The 25,950-nt window shown below is 39.2% G+C and overlaps 1 protein-coding gene across 9 annotated transcripts in view; it reads left to right on the forward strand.

Annotated features, from left to right (window-relative positions):
* Positions 1-20,444, forward strand: part of PDS5B (PDS5 cohesin associated factor B) — a 201,112-nt gene extending 180,668 nt beyond the window's left edge. For 5 of the 9 annotated variants that reach the window (XM_049853418.1, XM_049853416.1, XM_049853415.1 and 2 more), the window contains 4 exons: positions 11,710-12,149; positions 12,238-12,348; positions 15,540-15,678; positions 17,245-20,444. In XM_049853418.1, the coding sequence (XP_049709375.1) occupies positions 11,710-12,149; positions 12,238-12,348; positions 15,540-15,678; positions 17,245-17,280 (726 nt within the window). In that variant the 3' untranslated portion in view covers positions 17,281-20,444. Of the gene's footprint in view, positions 1-11,709; positions 12,150-12,237; positions 12,353-15,539; positions 15,679-17,244 lie in introns of those variants that run through there. The other 4 variants (XM_049853412.1, XM_049853414.1, XM_049853419.1 and 1 more) reach the window with 3 other exon arrangements.
* Positions 20,445-25,950: the final 5,506 nt, after the last annotated feature.

Consider the following 25,950-nt stretch of genomic DNA (forward strand, 5'->3'; position numbering starts at 1 on the left):
TGAAGAAACAAAAGCTAGGTAACCACAAAGGAGACTAACAATCCTACTCATCAAAATAAAATACAAGAAAAAAATAGACTCAGCAGAAACAAAATCAACAACAATGAATAAGAGAAAAAGACAATATATAAAGATAACTACTCACAACAAAAAATTAAGTGGGAAAAAAAAATGTCAGCACACACAAAAAAGACATCAAAATGACAGCATTAAACTATACCTATCCATAATTATGCTGAATGTAAATGGGCTAAATGCACTAATAAAGAGACAGACTGGCAAAATGGATAAAAAAACACGATCCATCTATATGCTGCCTACAAGAGACACACCTTAGACTTAGAGACACAAACAAACTAAAACTCAAAGGATGGAAGCAAACAACAACCAAAAAAGAGCAGGAGTGGCAATATTAATTTCTGACAAAATAGATTTTAAAGTTAAATCCACCATAAATGATAAGGACACTATATAATGATTAAAGGGACAATATCCCAGGAGAATATAACCATATTAAATATTTATGCACCCAGTGACAGGGCTGCAAGATACATAAAAAAAGCTCCAACAGCATTGAGAAGTGAGTTAGACAGCTCCACAATTATAGTAGGAGACTTCAACACACCACTTTCGGCAAAGAGCAGAACATCCAGAAAGAAGCTCAGTAAAGACATGGAAGATCTAATTGCCACAGTCAACCAACTTGACCTCATAGACATACACAGAACACTCCACCCAACAGCAACCAAGTATACTTTTTTTTCTAGTGCACATGGAACATTCTCTAGAATAGACCACATATTAGGTCATAAAGCAAGCCTTAGAAGAATCCAAAACGTTGAAATATTACAAAACACCTTCTCTGACCATAAGACCATAAAAGTAGAAATCAATAACAGGAAAAGCAGGGAAAAGAAATCAAACACTTGCAAACTGAACAATACTCTTCTCAGAAACGACTGGATTATAGAAGACATGAAAGGTGGAATAAAGAAATTTATCGAATCTGATGAGAATGAAAACACTTGCTATCAGAACCTTTGGGACACAGCGAAAGCAGTGCTCAGAGGTCAATTTATATCGATAAATGCACACATACAAAAAGAAGGGCCAAAATCAAAGAATTATCCCTACAACTTGAACAAATAGAAAGACAGCAACAAAAGAAACCCTCAGGCACCAGAAGAAAGCAAATAATAATAATTAGAGCAGAATTAAATGAAATAGAGGAGAGAAAAATAATTGAAAGAGTTAACAAGACCAAAAGCTGGTTCTTTGAAAAAATTAACAAAACGAATAAACCGTTGGCCGAACTGACAAAAGAAAAACAGGAGAGGAAGCAAATAACCTGAATAAGAAATGAGTTGGGCAATATCACAACAGACCCAACTGAAACTAAAAGAATCATATCAGATTACAATGAAAAATTATACTCTTAAGATTTTGAAAACCTAGAAGAAATAGATAAATGTCTAGAAACACACTACCTACCTAAACTAACACAATCAGAGGTAGAAAACTAGATAAGTATAAATAAACCCATAACAAAAGAAGAGATTAAAAAGGTAATCAAAAAACTTCCAACAAAAAAAAAGCTGTGGCCCCGACGGCTTCACTGCAGAGTTCTAACACCGTTACTACTAAAGGTATTTCAGAGCATTGAAAAGGACAGAATACTCCCAAAGCCATTCTGTGAAGCCAGCATATCCCTGATACCAAACCCAGGTAAGGACACCACAAAAAGAGAATATTACAGACTTGTATCCCCTGTGAACTTAGATGCAAAAATCCTCAACAAAATTCTAGCCAATAGAAATCAACCACATATCAAAAAAATAATTCACCGTGGCCAAGTGGGATTCATACCAGGTATGCAGGGATGGTAAAAAAAAAAAATATATATATATATATATACACATATACATATCAGAAAAACAGTTAAGGTAATAATCCATCATATAAATAAAACAGAAGACAGGAACCACATAATCTTATCAATTGATGCAGAAAAGGCATTTGACGAAGTTCAACATCCATTCATGGTAAAAACTCTCAGCAACATAGGAATAGAGGGAAATTTTCTGAACATAATAAAGGGCATTTATACAAAGCCAACAGCCAACATCATCCTAAATAGAGAGAGTCTGAAAGCATTCCCCTTGAGATCGGGAACCAGACAAGGATACCCTTTATTCAACATTGTGCTGAAGGTCCTAGCCAGAGCAATTAGTCTAGATAAAGAAATAAAGGGCATCCAGATTGGTAAGGAAGACATAAAAGTATCTCTATTTGCAGATGACATGATCTTATACACAGAGAACCCTAAGGAATCTTCAAGAAAACTACCGAAACTAATAGAAGATTTCAGCAAAGTACCTAGATACAAGATAAACATAGTAAAATCAGGTGGATTCCTCTACACCAGCAAAAAGAACATCAAAGAGGAAATCGTCAAATCAATACCGTTTACAGTAGCCCTCAAGAAGGTAAAATATTTAGGAATAAATCTTACCAGAGACGTCAGAGACCTATACAAAGAAAACTACAAGACACTACTGGAAGAAACCAAAAGAGACCTACATAAGTAGAAAAACATACCTTGCTCATGGATAAGATCAGTTAACATTGTAAAAATGTCTGTTCTACCAAAAGCAGTCTATAGATACAATGCAATTCTGATTCAAATTCCAATGACATTTTTTAATGAGATGGAGAAACAAATCACCAACTTCATATGGAAGGGAAAGAGGCCCCAGATAAGTAATACATTACTGAAAAAGAACAAAGTGGGAGTCCTCACTCTACCTGACTTTAGAACCTGTTATACCGCCACAGTAGTTAAAACAGCCTGGTACTGGTACAACGGCAGATACATAGACCAGTGGAACAGAACTGAGAACCCAGACGTAATTCCATCCACATATGAGCAGCTGATATTTGGCAAAGTCTCAAAGTCAGTTAAATGGGGAAAAGATGGTCTCTTTAACAAATGGTGCTGGCATAACTGGATATCCATCTGCCAAAAAATGAAACAAGACCCATACTTCATACCATGCACAAAAACTAATCCAAAATGGACCAAAGACCTAAATATAAAATCTAAAATGATAAAGATCATGTAAGAAAAACTGGGACAACGCTAGGAGCCCTAATACATGGCATAAAGAGTGTACAAAATGTTACTAACAATGCAGAAGAGAAACTAGATAACTGGGAGCTCCTAAAAATCAAACATGCTCATCCAAAGACTTCATCAAAAGAGTAAAAAAGATTACCTATAGACTGGGAAAAAGTTTTTAGGTGTGACATTTCAGATCAGCGTCTGATCTCTAATATCTACATGATACTGTAAAAACTCAACTACGAAAAGACAAATAACCCAATTACAAAATGGCCAAAGGATATGAACAGGCACCTCACTGAAGAAGACACTCAGATAGCTAACAGATATATGAGGAAATGCTCAGGATCATTAGCCATTCGAGAAATACAAATCAAAACTGAAATGAGATTCCACCTCACTCCAACAAGGCCGGCATTAATCCAGAAAACACAAATTAATAAATGTTGGAGAGGCTGTGGAGAGACTGGAACACTTGTACACCGCTGGTGGGAATGTAAAATGGAGCAACCACGTTGGAAATCGATTTGGCGCTTCCTTGTTGTTGTTAGGTGCCGTCGAGTCAGTTCCGACTCGTAGCGACCCTGTGCACAACAGAAAGAAACACTGCCCGGTCCTGCACCATCCTTACAATCGTTGTTATGCTTGAGCTCGTTGTTGTAGCCACTGTGTCAATCCACCTCGTTGAGGGTCTTCCTCTTTTCCGCTGACCCTGTACTCTGCCAAGCATGATGTCCTTCTCCAGGGACTGATCCCTCCTGACAACATGTCCAAAGTATGTAAGATGCAGTTTCGCCATCCTTGCCTCTAAGGAGCATTCTGGTCGCACTTCTTCCAAGACAGATTTGTTCGTTCTTTTGGCAGTCTATGGTATATTCAATATTCTTCGCCAACACCACAATTCAAAAGCGTCAACTCTTCTTCGGTCTTCCTTATTCATTGTCCAGCTTTCACATGCGTATGATGTGATTGAAAATACCATGGCTTGGGTCAGGCGCACCTTAGTCTTCAGGGTGACATCTTTGCTCTTCAATACTTTGAAGAGGTCTTTTGCAGCAGATTTGCCCAATGAAATGCAACTTTTGATTTCTTGACTGCTGCTTCCATGGCTGTTGATTGTGGATCCAAATAAAGTGAAATCCTTGACAACTTCAATCTTTTCTCCGTTTATCATGATGTTGCTTATTGGTCCAGTTGTGAGGATTTTTGTTTTCTTTATGCTGAGGTGTAATCCATACTGAAGGCTGTGGTCTTTGATCTTCATTAGTAAGTGCTTCAGGTCCTCTTCACTTTCAGCAAGCAAGGTTGTATCATCTGCATAACGCAGGTTGTTAACGAGTCTTTCTCCAATCCTGATGCCCTGTTCTTCTTCATATGGTCCAGCTTCTTGTATTATTTGTTCAGCATACAGATTGAATAGGTATGGTGAAAGAATACAACCCTGACGCATACCTTTCCTGTCTTTAAACCAATCAGTATCCCCTTGTTCTGTCTGAACAACTGCCTCTTGATGTATGTAAAGTTTCCTCACGAGCACAATTAAGTGTTCTGGAATTCCCATTCTTCGCAATGTTATCCATAGTTTGTTATGATCCACACAGTCGAATGCCTTTGCATAGTCAATAAAACACAGGTAAACATCCTTCTGGTATTGTTTGCTTTCAGCCAGGATCCATCAGACATCAGCAATGATATCCCTGGTTCCACGTCCTCTTCTGAAACCGGCCTGAATTTCTGGCAGTTCCCCGTCGATACACTGCTGCAGCCGTTTTTGAATGATCTTCAGCAAAATTTTGCTTGCGTGTGATATTAATGATATTGTTCTATAATTTCCACTTTCGGTTGGATCACCTTTCTTGGGAATAGGCATAATATGGATCTCTTCCAGTCAGTTGGCCAGGAAGCTGTCTTCCATATTTCCTGGCATAGACGAGTGAGCACCTCCAGCGCTGTTTGTTGAAACATCTCAACTGATATTCCGTCAATTCCTGGAGCCTTGTTTTTCGCCAGTGCCTTCAGAGCAGCTTGGACTTCTTCCTTCAGTACCATCAGTTCCTCATCACATGCCACCTCTTGAAATGGTTGAATATCGACTAATTCTTTTTGGTACACTGACTCTCTGTGTTCCTTCCATCTTCTTTTGATGCTTCCTGCGTCGTTTAATATTTTTCCCATGGAATCCTTCACTATTGCAACTCGAGGCTTGAATTTTTTCTTCAGTTCTTTCAGCTTGAGAAACGCCGAGCATGTTCTTCCCTTTTGGTTTTCCATCTCCAGCTCTTTGCACATGTCATTATAATACTTTACTTTGTCTTCTCGAGAGGCCCTTTGAAATCTTGTGTTCAGTTCTTTTACTTCATCAATTCTTCCTTTTGCTTTAGCTTCTCGTCGCTCAAGAGCAAGTTTCAGAGTCTCCTCTGACATCCATCTTGGTTTTTTCTTTCTTTCCTGTCTTTTCAGTGACCTCTTGCTTTCTTCATGGATGATGTCCTTGATGTCATTCCACAGCTCGTCTGGTCTTTGATCACTAGTGTTCAGTGTGTCAAATCTGTACTTCAGATGGTCTCTAAATTCAGGTGGGCTATACTCAAGGTCATATTTTGGCTCTCGTGGACTTGCTTTGATTTTCTTCAGTTTCAGCTTGAACTTGCATATGAGCAATTGATGGTCTGTTCCACAGTCAGCCCCTGGCCTTGTTCTGACTGATGATATTGAGCTTTTCCATCATCTCTTTCCACAGATGTAGTCAGTTTGATTTCTGTGTATTCCATCTGGCAAGGTCCATGTGTACAGTCACCATTTATGTTGGTGAAAGAAGGTATTTGCAATGAAGAAGTCGTTGGTCTTGCAAAATTCTATCATTCGATCTCCAGCATTGTTTCTGTCACCAAGGCCATATTTTCCAACTACTGATCCTTCTTTGTTTCCAACTTCCGCATTCCAATCACCAGTAATTATCAATGCATCTTGATTGCATGTTCGATCAATTTCAGACTGTAGCAGCTGATAAAAATCTTTTATTTCTTTATTTTTGGCCCTAGTGGTTGGTGCATAAATTTGAATAATAGTTGTATTAACTGGTCTTCCTTATAGGCGTATGGATATTATCCTATCACTGACAGCGTTGTACTTCAGGACAGATCTTGAAACGTTCTTTTTGACGATGAATACAATACCATTCCTCTTCGAGTTGTCATTCCCAGCATAGTAGACTATATGACTGTCCGATTCCAAATGGCCAATACCAGTCCATTTCAGCTCACTAATGCCTAGGATATTGATGTTTATGCATTCCATTTCATTTTTGACGATTTCCAATTTTCCTAGATTCATACTTTGTAAATTCCAGGTTCCAGTTATTAATGGATGCTTGCATTTGTTTCTTCTCATTTTGAATCGTGCCACATCAGCAAATAAAGGTCCTGAAAGTTTTACTCCATCCACATCATTAAGGTCGACTCTACTTTGAGGAGGCAGCTCTTCCCCAGCCATCTTATGAGTGCCTTCCAACCTGGGGGGTCATCGTCTAGCACTATATCAAACAATGTTCCACTGCTATTCATAAGGTTTTCACTGGCTAATGCTTTTCAGAAGTAGACTGCTGTGTCCTTCTTCCTAGTCTGTCTTAGTCTGAAAGCTCAGCTGAAACCTTTCCTCCTTGGGTGACCCTGCTGGTATCTGAATACTGGTGGCATACCTTCACAGCAACACACAAGCCCCCACAGTAGGATAAACTGAGATATACATGGGGGCAGGGGGGCGCTTCCTTAAAAAGTAGAAACAGAACTACTATATGATCCAGCAATCCCGCTCATTGTAATATATCCTAGAGAAATAAGAGCCTTTACATGAGCAGATACATGCACACCCATGTTCATTGCAGCACTGTTACCAATAGCAAAATGATGGAAGCAACGAACGTGCCCATCAGCGGATGAATGGATAAATAAATTATGGTATAGTCACACAATGGAATACTACGCATCGATAAAGAACAGTGATGAATGTGTGAAACATTTCATAACATGGGGAAATCTGGAAGGCATTATGCTGAGTAAAATTATTCAGTTGCAAAAGGACAAATATTGTATGAGACCACTATTATAAGAACTTGAGAAATAGTTTAAACAGAGAAGAAAATATTGTTTGATGGTTATGAGAGTGGGGAGGTGGGGAGAGACGGAGAAGGGTTTTCACTAATTAGATAGTAGATACGAACTATTTTAGGTGAAGGGAAAGACAACACACAATACAGGAGAGGTCAGCACAACTGGGCTAAAACAAAAGTAAAGAAGTTTCCTGAATAAACTGAACGATTTGAAGGCCAGCATAGCAGGGGTGGGGTTTGGGAACCATGGTTTCAGGTGACAGTCTAGGTCAATTGGCATAATAAAATCTATTAAGAAAACATTCTGCATCCCACTTTGGAGAGTGGCATCTGGGGCCTTAAATGCTAACAAGCCACCATCTAAGATGCATCAGTTGGTCTTAACGTACCTGAAGCAAAGGAGAATGAAGAACACCAAGGACCCAAGGTAATTATGAGCCCAGGAGACAAAAAGGGCCACATAAAGCAGAGACTACATCAGCCTGAGACCAGAAGAACTAGATGGTGCCCGGCTACAACTGATGACTGCCCTGACAAGGAACACAACAGAGAATCCCTGAGGGAGCAGGAGAGTAATGGGATACAGACTCCAAATTCTCATAAAAAGACCCGATTTAATGGTGTGACTGAGACTAGAAGGACCCCAGAGGTCATGGTCCCCAGACCTTCTGTTAGCCCAAGAGAGGAACCATTCCCATAGCCAACTCTTCAGACAGGGATTGGACTGAACTATAGGATAGAAAATGAAACTGGTGAAGAATGAGCTTCTTGGATGAAGTACGCACGTGAGGCTATGTGGGCAGCTCCTGTCTGGAGAGGAGATGAGATGGCAGAGGGGGTCAGAGCTGGCTGAATGGACACGAAAAGAGAGAGTGGAGAGAAGGAGTGTGCTGTCTCATTAGAGGGAGAGCAACTAGGAGTATATAGCAAGATGTATATAAATTTTTGTATGAGAGACTGACTTGATTTGTAAACTTTCATTTAAAGCACAATGAAAATTAAAAACAAAAAAGATGAAAAGACCAAAGAAAAAAAAAAAAAGAATAGATTTGATGCTTTGAATCCTAATGACCTAATGTCAAACAAGTTGTGAAATAATACCAGGGACACTATACATGAAGAAAGCAAGCGGTCATTAAAAAGACAGGAAAGACCAAAGTGGATGTCAGCAGAGACTGAAAGTTGCTGCTGAAGATTGAGTAGCTAAAGCAAATGGAAGAAATGGTGACGTAAAAGAGCTGAATAGAAGATTTCAAAAGGCGACTTGAGAAGACGAAGTATTATAATGAAATTTGCAGAGACCTGGAGACAGATAATCAAAAGGGAAGAACACACTTGGCATGTCTCAAGCTGAAAGACGTGAAGGAAAAATTCAAGCCTCAATTTGTAATATTGAAGGATTCTGTGGGCAAAATATTGAATGATGCAGAAGTATCAAAAGAATTGATACTTCCTGCATCAATTGTGCCAAAAAGAATTGGTTGACATTCAACCATCTTAGGAGGTAGCGTATGACCAGGAACTACTGGTATTGAAGGGAGAAGTCCAGGCTGCTCTGAAGGCAGTGGCGAAAAACAAGGCTTCAGGAATTGACGGAATATCAACTGAGATATTCGCACAAACGAATGTAGCACTGGAAGTGCTCGCTTCGTCTGTGCCAAGAAATTTGGGAGATAGCTACCTGGCCACCTAACCAGACGAGATCAATATTTATGCCCATTCCAAAGACGGATGATCCAACCAAATGTGGAACTTATCAAACAATATCATTAATATCACATGCAAGTAAAATTTTGCTGAAGATCATTCAAAACTGTTGCAGTAGTATATCAACAAGGAGCTGCCAGAAATTCAGCCTGAATTCAGAAGAGGACGTGGATCAAGGGGAGTCATAGCTGATGTCAGATGGATCTTGGCAGAAAGCAGAGAATACCAGAAAGATGTTTACCTGTATTTTATTGGTTATTCAAAGGCATTCAACTGTGTGAATCATAACAAATTACGGATAACATTGTGAAGAATGGGAATTCCAGAACACTTAATTGTGCTCATGAGGAAACTTAAATCAAGAGGCAGTTGTTCGGATAGAACAAGGGGATACTGATTGGTTTAAAGTCAGGAAAGGTGTGTGTCAGGGTTATATCCTTTCACCACACCTATTCAATCTGTATGCTGAGCAAACAGTCTGAAAAGCTGGACTATATGAAGAAGAATGGGGCATCAGGATTGGAGGAAGACTCATTAACAACCTGCGTTATGCAGATGACACAATGTTGCTTGCTGAAAGTGAAGAGGACTTGAAGCACTTACTAACGAAGATCAGAGACCACAGCCTTCAGTATGGATTGGACTTCAACATAAAGAAAACAAAAATCCTCATAGCAGCATCACGATAAACAGAGAAAATACTGATGTTGTCAAAGATTTCACTTTATTTGGATCCACAATCAATGCCCATGGAAGCAGCGGGTAAGAAATCGAACAACTTATTACATTGGGGCAGATCTGCAGCAAAAGACCTGTTTTAAAGTTTTAAAAAACAAAAATGTTACTTTGAGGACTAAAGTGCACCTGACCCAAGCCATGGTATTTTCAGTTGCGTCATATGCACGTGAAAACTGTACAATGAATAAGGAACATCAGAGGAGAATTGATGCATTTGAATTATGGTGTTGACAAAGAATACGGAATGTTCCACGGATTGGCGTGAACAAATCTGTCTCAGAAGAAGGACATCATGCTTGGTAGATGCAGCAAAATAGAAAATATGTGTGTGTGTATTGTTATACATGTATGTATGCATATTGTTGTTATTGTTAGTTGCTGTTGAGTCAGTTCTGACTCATGGTGACCCCATGTGTGCAGTGTGGAATTGCTCCGTAGGGTTTTCAAGGCTGCGACCTTTCAGAAGCAGATTGAGGTAGCTCTGGGTGTGTTCGAACTGCCAGTCTTTTGGCTAGTTGAACGGTTAACCATTTGCACCACCCAGGCTCCTATTTATATTGACATATCTAGACATAGCCTTAAAAATAAGTGGAAGGAAACCACTGTAGGAAAAATATCAAAACTGAGGTACATAGAAGACTTGAAGAGAGAGAGAGAAAAGAGATGCTATGTGCCTGCATGGAAAATGGATAAAGAAAAATGGTAGTTCTTTGTAAGTGAGTACATAATTGTAAAATTCCAATGTGATTTTAAGTCCATGGAAGAGTAGATAGGTATACAAAATGGAGGAGCAGTAAAGCTAGGATCAGCCCATTCAGACACAAATACATTTAGGTATAGTTACTAAAATATTGTGGTACTGTTACAAAAATAGCTCAGTAACATTCGTGCACGCTCACACGTAATGCAGAAGGAAAGAAGGGTCATACTTCAGTGTCTCTGAAATGATCGGCTAGCTCTGTCGGGTGGGGGCAGGGGCGTTTACAGCTCGGTCTCACATCCTATTATAAAACAAGATACAGCAGGAATTAAATTTAATCATATGCCAAGTGTAGAAGAATGGAGATAAAAACACTTAGGCTCTGGGGGACAAATGGACAGAAGACATAATCAGGCTGTTCACAGACAGAAAAAGCAGATGACTAATTAAACATATAAAAGAAAGTCTTTTGTTTTCACTGATTTTTAAGAATGTAGATTGTTATACCCTTCCTGGAGATTAATTTAGTAATAAAAACCTATGTGTACATGTAGTCGTGTGTGTGTAGGGTGAGTGTGAATTCTCAAACATACACTCCACGTTCTCGGCTTCCATGGACAGTTCCTCCTGCCTCCACTTGCTGTCAGCCCATCAGCTCTGGGAAGGTAGACTAGTACTTGACATTTGAAAGGCACTGGTTTTTTATTGTTTGTGTTGTTGTTAATTAGGCATATCTGGGAAGAAGTAGTATCTCTGACTCAGAAGCACTTTTAAAATTTTTAGTAAGTGATCAGTATGTTTAACTTTTGTATCTTGCGACTTCCATATAAAATCAGAGTAGTTCTTCTATGATGTTGTAAGAATTAATGATATGTATGTATGAATAGGAAATCCTGGTGGCATAGAATAGTTGATATTTCATGTCAGGTTATGCATTATGTGTAAAATTAGCACCTCCTAAACTGGCTGGGAAAACAGATCCATTTTACATGGTCAATTAGGACCGAGCACTGATTGCAGAATTTTCCTTTTCATGAAAAAACTTTCACTAAAATTTATTATTTAATAAAATACTGATCTTGAGAGGTTCCCACTTGAGACTCTCTAGCTTCAAAGAAAGAATGAAAATCTACCGTCTTAGCCCAGAGAAGTAAAAAAAAAAAAAACTATTAATAAAAGCAAGTCAGTAGTTACGGTTTTGATATGTTCAAGAACTCTATACTTTAGGTACTTTTTTTTGTGGCAGAAGTAGATAAAAAATTTTATTGTTTCAGTCTTCAAAATATGCATGCTAACAATTTTATGTTTTAAATTGGGATTCATTTTTATTCCTAGTCTGAATTAGAGAAGCCTAGAAGCCGGAAAAAACCACCTGTTACAGACTCAGAGGAAAAATTAGGTGTTGATGACCTGAGCAAATTAGTCCAGGAACAGAAACCTAAGGGCAGTCAGCGTGGCCGAAAGAGGGGCCACACGGCCTCCGAGTCAGATGAGCCGCAGTGGCCCGAGGAGAAGAGGCTCAAAGAAGACCTGTTAGAGAATGAGGACGAACAGAACAGTCCACCAAAGAAGGGTAAAAGAGGCCGGCCACCGAAGCCTCTTGGCGGAGGTATCCCTAAAGAAGAACCAACAATAAAAACTTCCAAAAAAGGAAGCAAAAAAAAATCGGGACCGCCAGCAGCAGAGGAAGAGGAAGAAGACGACAGACCAAGTGGAAATGTAGAGCAGAAGTCGAAAAGCAAACAGCACCGGCCGTCCAGGAGAGCGCAGCCGAGGTAAGTACGTGCCACTCTAAACCGCGGTCTTCAGTTACCGTGTGAAGAATCATAATTTGATGCTATCCACATTTGGGTCTCCCCAAAGCAGAGCAGAATCTCCTGAAACTAGTGCAGTTGAATCCACACAGTCCACACCACAGAAAGGACGTGGAAGACCATCAAAAACGCCATCACCATCACAACCCAAAAAAAATGTGTAAGTTGTAAATAATATTAAATTTCAAACCAATTTCAAATTATTTTGTGGAAGTTCATAAATATAAATAAGGCTGTATTTAAATCCTCATATATTTAGCCCCATTAGCTAGGTAAGATACTATTTTTATAAACTTACCTAGATGATTGATATCCCAAGTAACCCCCGGGAACATTCGTTCATTTCTACAAGTTTATAAATGAATATTAAACAGTTTTATTATTTCGTGTGGGGCACAATGGTTAAAGTGCTCAACTGCTGACTGAAAGGGCAGCAGTTCAAACCCACCAGTCACTCTGGGAGAAAGATGGGGCTGTCTGTTTCCGTAAAGATTACAGCCCTGGAAACCCTATGGGATAGTTCTACTCTGTCCTGTAGGGTCGCTATGAGTCAGAATTGACTCGAGGTCAGTGGGTTTGGTTTGGTTTATTTCCTGTGTAGACTTTATGGTACCTAAAGAGAAGGTAAGGTATTTTCAGTACTTAGAGCCCATTGAGCATATTGCCTCTTCAGTGCACGCTGCAGTGTTTCTTCATATCTCCCCTCAGCAGCTGTTTGTTTAGGAAACGTGAAAATAGCATTTACACTTCTACTTTTATTCCTGTGAACTTGTAGCAGGAAATTAACAGACGTCAGTTTTCTTAAATTACAATATATAGAAATTAATTACCCCAGGTCGATCTAAATTTCTTGATGCCTTGGCTATGTTTGTTTTCTAATCTAATTAAAATATCTATATATAAGGAGCCCTGGTGGTGCAGTGGTTAAGCACTCAGCTGCTTACCAAAAGGTCGGTGGTTCAAGCCCACTAGCTGCTCTGTGGGAAGAAGATGTGGCAGTCTGCTTCCGTAAAGATTACAGCAGTGGGTACCCTGTTGGACAGTTCTGCTCTGTCCTAGAGGGTTGCTATGTGTTGATATAACTGGATGACAAAGTTTTTTCTTTGTTTTTAATCCATATGTAGTTTTGGATTTTCACAAAAACGCATATTTATAAGAGAGTTACAATAACAGTTTTGTACGCAAGATGATGAATGTGACAGGAACCCAGTGGTGTAATTTGTAGGTTTGGCAGTATTTTTTGTTCACTGATTTAAGGGGAAGAGAATAGCAAGTCTTTGTAATATTACTAAGAAACCCCTGCACTCTTTCTGAGTGTGATTCCATTATGTAATCTTATCACCAGCTTGACTTTCCAGAGTTGCCAGCATGCCTTGGTTAAATAGATGTTTTTCCTGTTCTTTGTTTTATTTATTTTTCTCTCAGGTAAAAAATTAAGGTAAGTGTATTTTTTATGGCAGCTTCATAGATATGCTTGGATTCAACAAAGGAAAATCATGGTTTCTAAACAAAGGATTCTTAATGAATGTTAAATTCTTGTGATTAATTTTATAGCAAGGAAATAACAGAGAGTAAATATCTTCCAAGCTCAGAACTTTAATTTGTTTATATTTCAGCATCATAAAGTTAAGCGTATAGTATTGCCCTCATTGTCTACGATTACACAAGTCCTGCCATGAGTGTTCTAGATGAGACGGGTACTTCTTTTTAAAAATCAGTGCAGAAAAGAATTCCGTAGCCTGTCTTGGGATAGGATTTACCCTCACTGGAAAGCTCTGTTCATAGCTAGTATAATAATGTGTTAGTATTTGTCTGTTTTTCTTGTCCTGACCTTAGTGGGGTTGACAAAGATTTTATCATTATGTTTATGTAATAACCTCTGTCATTCCTGAAAAACTGAACCAAGTAAAAAGTTACTAACTTCTAACCATGAAGAGAATACATGTTTGTTCTCTATTCTGATGTTCAAATTAAAGTCAGTTAATAAATATAATTGTTAAATATAAGATTTTTAAAAGAAAAAAATTACTTAGTTTGAGCATCGGTTAAATAATATACATTTTGTAGGGTTATGGAAGCGATAAGCTGTATTTCCAGCTTTTTAAAGAATGAATATGACTCAAGGTTGATCCATTTGACTCCCTGGGGCTCCTGTGGTTGAGAGAGCACTAGGTGCCGGGGATACAGTGGCAGGAACGGGCATGGTTCCTGTCACTGGGACTTTCCGTCCAGCAGGTGTGCCATCATTAAATGACCCCACACAGATAGGGAAGTGTGGATTGTGATCACACTCTGAAAAACTGTAGCAGAATGGTGTAGGAGGATCAAGGATTTGGGAAAGTTTCTCTTTGGAAACTGAGAATAAGCTAATTCCTGAGAATACAGGGAGTCCTCAGTTTACGATGACGTTCTGTTCCTACAACTCCGTCTTAAGTCAGTTCTGACATAAGTCCAATACCTCTTTTTTTTGTTGTTTGTTTTTTACTTTTCATTTTTATTGCCTCTTATTATAAGCACCTGTATAAACCTGATCTTTATTTAAAGTCTTCAGGGATGGGCATGAGAATGAGAACGTCAGCAAATAACACCCTGCAACATTGTATGTAGCACATGTTAGTAATGTAAGGTGTAGAAAAAACAGAGGGTCGTAAGTGGGGTGCATCATAACTTAAAACCGTCATAAGTCGGGGACCATCTGTACGTAGAAATGAGACAAGCAGGGAGGAGGGAGAGGTACTTTTGTTGGGGAGGAGACACTTTATTTGTAGGTTCTAAAGTGGGGGAAAATCTTGGCAAATCCAGAGAGCTGAAGGAAGCCGAGGGTTTGCTGGATTGTGGTTGTGGGAGTTGGAGAATAGAAAGAAACGAAAGCTGGCAGGCAGGGACCATCTGCAGTGCCCGGGATGCTGTGTTAAGGATTTTTACAAAATTATTCTCAGTTGAGTGGGGAGTTACCGTGGTGAGGGGGTCGGGGGAGGCTTGACATCAGCTATTTTTACCTAGGAGCAGATGAAAAATAGTATATTATTAAGAAAGACTCCAGATTTTCATCTTGGAGTAGTGCGGTAGGTATAGAGGAGTTGCATTTTACTGAGTTGGAAAAAATAGAAGAGCCAATTTGAGGTGACGGCCTGGATCACACTTATTTTTGTTACCTGGTAGACCTTTGTTTCTAGGATTAAAACACTGGTTTGGGATTCAAAATATAAGAAAATTATTTCTTGTCTCCTAAAGTAATTGAGGATAGAAATAATGAGAAATCACGAAGTATATAAAGTGCTTCCTGCGACAGAGTGTAGTGATCTCCTGAAGACCAGACTACTCATCTTATCCTCGTGTGTTTTGCCCCAGCCGCGTAGGACGGTCCAAACAAGCCGCTACGAAAGAAAACGACTCCAGTGAAGAGGCAGATGTGTTTCAGGGTAGCTCTCCTGCCAATGACGATGTCACACAGGAAGAAACAGAGGAAGAGGAAGTTTCTGCAGTGAACGTATGTGTTTACTGGGTGCCGTAGTGCTGGTGTGGAATACGAGAATATAGTGGGTACATATTTGGTCAGACCCACTTAGTACTTGCTGTTACTTATAATTCTAAATGTACTGTTTTTCTTCGTTAGTTGTAGTGTCATTTCATCTATAGGCTTGGTTAGTGGACAGAACATCTTTTATGGAAACCCGAAACTAAATGAGAGTAGTAGGTGAGCCCAGTGGAAATGTAAATGTCAAGTCTAAAACAATGTGGAGAAGAACGAGTAACAGTCTAACATGGACACTTCAAGCATTTAGGTTGTAGCTTGATTTTAGTGCCCTGGTATCCATTAAGTATATTGTTATTTATGTGTCATGTTTCTGTTTGAGTTTCACGGTAGAGTTTGTGTATACGGCGACGGGAGATTTGGCATTGATTAAGGGTAATAGTTGTACAACATGATCAGTTTGATTGATATCACTAAGCTGTACACCTGAAAAAGATTGAGTTAGTAAATGTTGCATATATTTTTACCAAAAAAAAAAAAAAGGACAGCTGCTGACACTGCTTACGTACAAGCAGACACCCAGAAGTCTGCCCTGAGTGTTGTGCTCTTCTAAAGAATTATCTATATGGGATCAAATTGACAACAGCAACTTGAAACGTTAGATGAGAAACTTAGGGGCTTGTGAGTCTATGTTAATGCTGGTGGAATAACTTGGAAAGGATAGCAAGAATGGTCACACAACTTAAAGAATGTGAGCAGTGTAACTGAAGCGCACATGTAGAAATTGTTGAATTGGTTATGTTTTGCCATGTGTATTTTTGCCCCCCCCAAAAAAAATTATAAAAGAAAAACTATTGAGTAAGTTGTTAATTAAATTAAAACCCTGGTTTGTTTATATGCCTGTTGTTAATACTGATCCTTTTTGAACTAGAGTTTTATGCTTTCATTAGTGCTTGCCAGTAAATAGCTTTATGTGTAAATCTCAGGTTATTTATGTGCGTTTGATCGTTGTCAGGATGTAGACTCAGTAGCTCTTTTTCTCAGAAAGACAGCCGTCATTCAAGCATATGCCCGTGAGCGTCAGGTGTTTTCTTTCACTACAGAAAGGTGTGTAGAAAGATGATTAATCCGTCTGTTGATTGTTCTTGTGAATGGTGGCTTCTGTTCGTTTCTCTCTAGAATTATTAAACAGTAATTGTTTTTTTTTTTTTTTTTTGCTCTTCTGGAAAAGGCTGTTTATATAGGAAGAAAGGCCTTGGTGATCTGCATTTGAAAATCAGCCAGTAAAAACCTGCGTCATAAAAAAAGGGTCCTGTTCACAACCAGTCAAGCAGCGGGAGCAGGCGGCCTTTGTTCTCTTCTGTGTGGAGTAGCCATGAGTTGGGGGCTGACGCAGCAGAGATGAGGACAGGAGTTGGGACATTCCTTTATAGGTCTAAGGACATGATGCGAAGGCACAGAGTGGAAAGGAGAAAGGTTTCAGGGAAAGGAAAGCAAGGAAAATCAGGAATAAGTGAGAATAAAGATTGTCTTACAAGCGTGTCCCCGTTTTAACTACGTATCCCTTGGCTTTCCTTTTAGGTGCGGCGGAGAAGCTCTAAAAGGGATAGGCGATGAGCAAGTGTAACCAAGAACACTCTGTTGAAAGCTTTGAAAAAGATCATTTTTTTGTCAAGCTTGGGGCTGCATAAAACTTTTGGTGGACAGAATGGGACTGCCGAAGACTGGACAGCTGAACCTTACTTTTCTGACCTCATGTATTTGTGGTCACCGCTTTAGCCAACGCACATGCTGGTGACATTGACTCTGGAGTCTTGTGGAAGTGTGGTGTGCGATGGCTGTGTAGACAGAAACTAAAGAAGAAACTTGTAAATACCCCCCCTTTTTTTTTTTTTTTAGTGTTTCTGACTTCTAAAGTGCTTGTATAGCTTCTACCTGCGGCTTTAAACTGACAGTACCTGACTGTTTATTGGATCTGTTGATTTGAAAAGCGTTTGTTAGGATGCTAGATCGTAAGCAGTATTCTGTCAGTATTTGTATTTGTATTCTCTGCGATTTTACTGTGAAACAAATTTTTCAACAAATGGTGTCATTTTCTTGATGTCGCTGTTTGTTGAAGAGGTCAACGGTCTCTTCCCCTTTGTGTATCTTACCTAGTGTTTACTTCTGGGCACCCTTAATCTCCAGAGGTGCTAAACTGTCTGCCATTACAACCGAATGATGTCTCTGATGGGATGACACCATGCAAATTGCTAAATAGCCCTTACGTTGTTTGAAATATTTTACACCTCAGTATTGATCCCAGAATTTTCTGGCCTTCCATGGCAATGAAAATTTAAGAAGAGAGAGATTTAAAATATTTTAATTTTAAAGAGTGTGTTATAAAATAATGTACTGAATTCTTTATACCATTTTATCATCCCTTTTCAGTTTTTATTAATCTACTGTATCAATAAAATTCTGTAATTTGAATGAGTTTTTAATAGTCTAGAATGTTATTGTGTATAGATATTTCCTCCTGAGCATTATGTTCAGAAAATGCAAATTATTACAATTATTACACTATAATATAAAATCTGATATATACACATTATAAAATTCCAGTTCTCCGTACAGTGTAAAGTTGATCAGAAAGAAAAATTTTATTGATGCAGTGTGTCTTTATAAAGCTGTTCTTGAAAGCCGAGTGTTTTGTATTTTATAGTGAGTTGCATGTTTATAAAAAAAAAAAAAAAAAAGTGCTGACAATGGGATGTGCTTTTTTCTGTAAATTCATATTTAGCCATCGTATATGATAGATTGCCCATAACATAGTTTTTCATCAAGAGTTTATTATTGTACTTTATTTTGGAGCCAAAAATTGTTTGGGGGGCAGGGTGGGAGTGATATGTCCAACTATATCAACTACTTAGGTATCACAGTCTTAGGAACTTTGAGTGAAATTCCACTTTATCCAGGTTGGGAGAAGTGGAAATTTATTTGGATTTAGAGCAGGTCTTTTTTTTTTTTTTCTTTGTTGTAATCTGCAAAATACAGAAACAAATTACTTAAGGCAGTATCCTTTACACAGTCATGTAAACTGTGTTTTGAACCAAAACATAGGTTACTGCATAACGCTGAACTGAATTTATTTTAGTATTTCTGGTGCTGTTTTAGTGGTTTCTTTGTGGTTGTCAACATCAGAAAAGAAAATCATATTCTCACTTATTAAATTTATCACGTTGAATGATGGAGCATTTTCATATAATACACCATTATTCTTAAGGTGTATTTCCAAGATTGGTTATACCAGATGGGGGTGTGATAAAGATTGGTTATACCAGATGGGGGTGTGATAAAGATTGGTTATACCAGATGGGGGTGTGATAAAGATTGGTTATACCAGATGGGGGTGTGATAAAGATTGGTTATACCAGATGGGGGTGTGATAAAGATTGGTTATAGTAGATGGGGGTGTGATAAAGATTGGTTATACCAGATGGGGGTGTGATAAAGATTGGTTATAGTAGATGGGGGTATGATAAAGAAACTACTATTTTGGAAAAGGACATTTTACTATTTTCCAGTGTATATTGCAATTGATGTGATTGTTTCTGTTTTAAAGATTTCTTCATGTTTATGAAACAGCCTTTTATTTAAAAAAAAAAAAAGTTTGGAGTTGTGTTTTAATCTCTCAGTATTTAGTTATTCTTCATTTACAACAGTACTGACACCAGTGATTATGGGAGGCTGCTGTATATCAAGGCAGCTAACGTTGGATCAAGGTCCATTGGTTTTTAAATGTTTCACAGGCTCGGTTCTCCCAAGTAGGCTATTTCTACTCAGCAGTACAAAGGCATGTTTCTAAATCTATAAAGAATAAGGGATAGCTTTGTATTTTTGTCTTTGACTAAATTGCACCGGAAATGTTTATGGAAATACATCTTTAAGACCATTTTATAAAACAAATGAAAAAATGATCTTGAAACCGATTGTGCAAGATTTTTATTTGCCTGATCATAGTTAACCATATTTCATTGCACTTCAGTCACAAAAAAGTGTTCATTGTAGATTTTGTTCATAATGCCATCGAGTCTGTGATTTTAAAACTTGTCTGTTGTACTTTTTTGGGGAGAATTATGATGTAAAATTGTCATTATTCTGTAGCAAAATAGGTACAATAATGATCAAAGTTTGGATGTCCTGAGTCTTCATCTTAGGGGATCACCTTATTATGTTTAAACTTAACATTTCATGTACTAACATTTGGGGAGCCACATACTTCAGCTAGAATAAAATTAAGTCTGTATAAAACATTAATTGCTAACACCGGTTAGCAAATGTCAGTGATGATGTTCATTTTGAAAATATGTACTGTATAACATTAAGAAGATACTTCACTCACTGTAACAAGTTCCATTATGAAAATCTTATGGTTTCTCGGTGAGGTTATCTTGCTGCGCTCTGCAGCAAACCCGTTTAATCCACAGTATAATAGAATTTCTTGCTGCAGTGCAACAGGAAGCTTTTTCAGTGATCTCCACTGTATATGTAAATTACAAATGTGGCTGTAAAACTTGTCCCAGGTATTAAAGGTTAAATTACTTTCTACGTCTTCTTATAACTTGTAAGTTTGATTTTTAAGATTTACTTTTGCCCACCTGAAGACCGTCAGGAATTTAGGAACTTGTTTAACTTAGCCATATCTTCCCTGTCACGTAGTATTATGTCACCATAATGAACCATTGGTATTTAAATAGATAACCAATTTTCAGACACAGTTTTGGATTTTCTGTGAAGTTGAATAAACATGAAAGTTAATATAATTTGTATTTTATTTATGTGAGTCAGTATATACTTAAATATGTGTTCTAAATAGAGAAAGACACATTTTGATGATTTTAAATTTTAGAGCCTTTGTTTCACGAAGAGGACATCTCTTTCCCAGTAACATTTTTCAAAATTTTTGTTTAAACTTCTTGATTGACAGAGGTTTACTAAGTACCATGTAAGTGATAGTATTGCATAACTGAAGAAAATAAACCTACAATATAAACTACAAAAAAGAAGGCACTAAGAAAGTAGGTTGCTAGTGGCAGTCTTATTAATTTGTTCACCAAGTGTTTATTAAGTGCCTACTGTGTGCCAGGCTAGTTACAGAGGATAAAGTGTGATCAGCATAGACCAAGTCCCTACCCTTTTGGAGGTTGCATTCTAATGGGAGCGAGGAGAATAAGTAAACAGTAATTAAATATATAATATCACATTGTGAAAAGTATGTTAAATTAACAAAAAAAGGCAGGATAGAGGGTAGAAGAGATTGAGGGAGAAGCTATTTTATATACTTTAAGGCTGTGTTACTCAGTGTATAAAATTTAGGATTGCTGTATCTTTATGATGAAGTGACACCTTTATAATTACAAAATGTCACTTGCTATCTGTAGTTAACTTTTTGTGTACTTTGTCTGATATTAATATAGCCATACCAGCTTGGTTTTGGATATTGTCAGTATGAGAAAACTTTTGGTCTGACCATGTACTTTCAGCCTATTTATGTCCTTAAATGTTGTGTAAATAGTTTGTACTTGGGTCTTGTTCTTTTTTTAGAGTGTTTAGACCATTTACATTTAGTGTAATCACTGATCTAGTGGGTTTTAAGGCTGCCCTCTTGCTTATTTTCTTTTTGCCGATCTCTGCTTTGTTGCGCTGGTTTGTGTCACTGTTTTCGTGGTCGCCCTGCAGTTCACAGGGTCTGTGTTTGGCTTATTACCGTCTATTTCCCATTAGTGCTTTTGCCACCTTCTGAGCCATGCAGCTTTACCCTGTGCCACAGTGGTATTTTATGGTTACAAACCCCACAATATTACTGTGCCTTTAAATAGCCAATATTCTTTGTGTTTACCCATAAGATTTCTTTTCTTTGCTGTTACTTTTTTTTTGGCCGGGGGAGCCCAACTTGGCCGGGGGAGGCGGGGAGTAATTCTGTGCTTCCATGCAAATTCATTTTCCTTCAGCTTAAAGGACTTCTTTCCTATGGCTTGAAGTGCAGATCTGCTGGCAGTCACCTGAAGTCATCATTGGTTTGTTTGAAAGGTCTTTAATGCACCTTCATGCCTGAAGGAAATTTTCACTGAATATGGAATATTTTAGATTGGCAGTTATATTTGATACTTACAAGTTGATGTTCCATTTGTCCTCCGGCTTTTGTATTTGCTGTCAGGAGGTCAGCTGGAAATCTGGCTCTTGCTCTTTTTAGGTAACATACGTTTTTCCTAGCAGTTTTTAGGATTTCCTCCTTACATTTTGTTTTTAGCAGTTTGACTGTGATGTGCCTAAGTATGGTTTTCGTTTTTATTTATCCCACTTAGAGTTCGCTGAGCTCTTGAACTTGTGGGCTAATGTCTTCTGTCAGTTTTGAAAAGTTCTTTTCTGTCCTCTCGTCACATATTCATGTCTCCTCCAACATGCGTGCCTTTTATGTGCTTTTCTGCTCTTTCCATTCTTTTTTCTTTCTGCTTCCGTTTGGATATTTGCTATTGATAATCTTCAGATTTACCAATCCTGTCTTTTCTTGTTTCCAGTCTGCTATTTAACCCATCAAATGAGTTAATTTCAAATATTATTTTTCAGTTCTAGAGTGTCCAGTTAATTATGTTATAGATTTCATTTCTCTGTTGAAAGTCTATCTTTTCACCTGTCCTTTTCTCTCTTTCTTTAGCTTTAGTTATATCATTCAAATCTTTGTGAGCTAACGCCAACATCTGAATTGTGGGTCTGCTTCTGTTGTCTTTCTTTTTTCTCTTAACTATCACTCACATTTTCTCTGAGCATACTTCTTCTTCCTCTTCATAGGCCTTCTACTTTGTTTATTAGTGCAGGGCGTTGTGTATTAAAAACCGTAAGAGATTGAAGTCGATGCGATTTACCCCAAGAGAGATGATTTGCCTTTTTCTCTGTTAAGCATTAGAGGGATCAGTCACTTCAGTCTGTGGAGTTGGGCCTGGATTGCAGCTTTAGGTAGGCTCAGTGCACTTGTGTCAGGTATCAGGAGGGCATGACTTGTGTTATGTGATGGCCCTCTCTAGCACAACAAGGCTGTCCAGCCCAGCCTCTCAGCAGGAAATTGGGAGGAAGCCAGGACCCAGATCAGACCTGGATGGCTCCGGGGACCTTCGTGGAGCGTTTGGTGGGAGTGCATTGTAGGGCTTTGTGCAGGAGACTGGCAAGGTCTCTTTTTTTTTTTTTTAATGTTCCTCTGGGTGTTGTGTAAAGAACAGACAGTGAAACGCAAGGGTGGAAGCTCAGAGTGTGGTGTAGGTACAGCGGTAGTCCAGAGCGTGGGTGGACATCCAGCACACAGTGGTGGGGTAGAGGTCGTGAAATCGTAGTTGGACTCGTGGCACCTTGGTGTTAACGTGAGTGGTGAGAGGTAGTAGCTGGGTTCCTGACAAATTTTGAAGTCACAGCCAACAGTACTTGCTGGTGGGATGGATATGGAAATGTGAGGAAGATGAGTCACAGATCACTCCTGAGTTTTGAACCTGAGAAACTGAGTGCCTGTCGATTCCGTTTTCCAAAGCAGTGAAGATGGGGTAGGTGGGCGGGAGATAATCTCCAGGATAAAACCACTTGGAGCCACTTCATCAGTGTCAGCATGTGATGCATAATTTTTAGAGGCTTTGGATATTTGGGTGTCAGTCTTTTGTGCTTCTTCCTATTTAAAGATAAAGCAAGTTGGCTTCCACAATAAAAATGTGGACATTTCCTAATTTCTGGCATTCCAAGATGTGAGAGCATGGAAGATTAATCTGTGTGTTTTTACAGTTACTTGAATTCGGTAGTTGGTGGTGGTGAGCCGATGGAGTTTTCAGGTGAGTTAGTTTAAATCTCCTTGGCAGTTAAATTCTCCTGGGACAAGGGCATGTCTGCATAGGACTCATGAGTATGTCTTTCGTATATACCAAAATACAGAATAATTTTCCAATTACATAACAGGTCGCTATGAGTCAGAATCGACTCGACGGCACTGGGTTTCGTTTTTGGTTATAACAGTTTACTAATAACTTGATTCCAGCAACCATACCAACAAGCTTGACTAGTACTTGTTGATAAAATACAGGAGATGCTTCACAAATATAATGCATCAATTGTCATTTCTCTGTGGTGACTTCATCTAACCTGAGTAAGTCCAGGTAGGGACAGCCTAAACCACCTAAACATGTATCACCCATCAATACATGCAGGCAGTCCCCGACTTAGGACAACATATTCCAGTTACAAGGAACTGCAGCTACAGCCACACTTAAGGATGTCGTGTGTACAGCACCATGTACAATGTTGCATCATCTGCTGATGTCATTCTCAGTTGCTCAGTTTTATGATTTACTGTCCAAAACACAGAGCCCTGGTGGCACAGTGGTTAAGAGCTCGGCTGCTAACCAAAAGGTCAGCAGTTCAAATCCACCAGCCGCTCCTTGGAAACCTTATGGGGCAGTTCTACTCTGTCCTATAGGGTCACTGTGAGTTGAAATCAGCTCGATGGCAATGGTTTTGTTTGCTTCAAAACACTGCCATGTAGCAGGCTATGACCTGGTCTACCATGAAAACTAAAAAAGGTATTTGACATGTCAGAGCTGACTTGCTATGGAGTCGTGGGAACGGTTGCCCGTTGTCGGTCAGGGGCTACCTGTATTTATACCCATATCTTCCCTGCAAGCTTTTGACTCATACATCTAGCTACCCGCTTGATGTTCTCTATAGACTACCTCAAAATGTCCAAAACTGAATACATGAATCTTTCTGTCCCAAATCTGGTCGTCTCCCTATATTTAAAAATGGAACCAGTACCCAGCTAGTAAGCAACTAAATCAGAAACCTAGGCATTGGCTCGACTCCCCTCTTCCCTTACCCCACGTTCAGTCTGTCCTCTCGTCCTTTTGGATCTACCGCCCATCACTTCTTGAGTTTTTCTACCTTTCTCACCAGTTTAATGTCCCTAGCTTTTGGCTCTCACCATTTCTTTACCTTGACCTGACCTGCTCTCATTTAGTTCCTGCCCCGCCTCACGTTCTCTCAGCGATTCCATCTCCTTCAGCATCAGCAGCGCCCACAAACAGCACAAGCCCTACAGCCCTTTGATACTTCACCCGTTTACAATAGCGTTCCCTACAGAGCTCTGCATGCTGGGGCACTCCTATCCAGCTGGTCGTCTTCAGGATGTGCCGGTTACACGGTTCTCTCGGTCCCTTGTACCTAATACCAGGTGGTACGAGGCTGGACAGAAAGTGTAGAGGAATGCCAAAAATGTACAACGTTCTGTTTTCTCTGGTTGTACACTCTCCTTCCACTATGTGTGGCTGTTACCTGTGCAGATACAGTTAAGCATTTCCCTGGGGAAGCCTTTCTCGATTTCTGTGATCAGGGCAAACCTTGCCTCCCCTCACCACGTCGCTTAGCGTGATATTTGAGCTGTTTGATTGATGCCATCGCCCCCAGCGGCAGGCTCCGGACGACAGAGGTGCTGTTTTGTTTACTTGTCCATCTCTAGCACTTAGCGCAGTGCCTGGTGCACGGAGTACTCAGTAACATTTTATGTTCAGTTGCCCTTGAGTCGACTCCGACTCAAGGCAAAACTAAAACCAGTTGCCGTTGAGTTGATTCCAACTCATAGCAACACTGTAGGACGGAGTAGAACCGCCCCATAGGTTTTCCAAGGAGCAGCCGGTGGATTGGAACTGCTGACCTTTGGCTTAGCCAACCATCGCTCTTAACCACTGCACCAGGGTGGAACTGTGCTCCACAGGGTTTTCAACAGCTGTGACCTTTTGGAAATAGATTGTCACACATTACTCCTGAGTAGCCTCTGGGTAGATTCAAACTGCCAACCTGGTTAATAGCCCAGCACACAACAGTTTGTGCCACCGGGGACTCCATTTACGTTATTGAAGTGTAAATAAAGAGTAGACATTAAAAGCTGATTTAAAATGAAGGAATCATACTACTTGTGCCGGATACCTTACTAAAAACTACATGTGTTATAATCCCATAGTTCTCTCTGCAGTTCTCTGTGGTAGTTGAGGCCATGCCCTTTTAGCAAATTAGGAACCGGGATCAGAGATTGTGGTTCACTCAAGATTTTTCATTTCTGAAGTGGTGCAGAAAGATTTGATCACGTGTGGTAGGAGTCCCTGGCTGCTGAAAACATTGAACATATTTGGCCGTTAACCAAAAGGTTGACGATTTGAGTGCACCTGGAGACACCTTGGAAGAAAGGCCTGGTGATCTACTTTGAAAATCTTATGGAGCACA

The sequence above is a fragment of the Elephas maximus genome, chromosome 14 (genome assembly GCF_024166365.1).
Source record: "Elephas maximus indicus isolate mEleMax1 chromosome 14, mEleMax1 primary haplotype, whole genome shotgun sequence".
Classification (NCBI taxonomy): Eukaryota; Metazoa; Chordata; class Mammalia; order Proboscidea; family Elephantidae; genus Elephas; species Elephas maximus.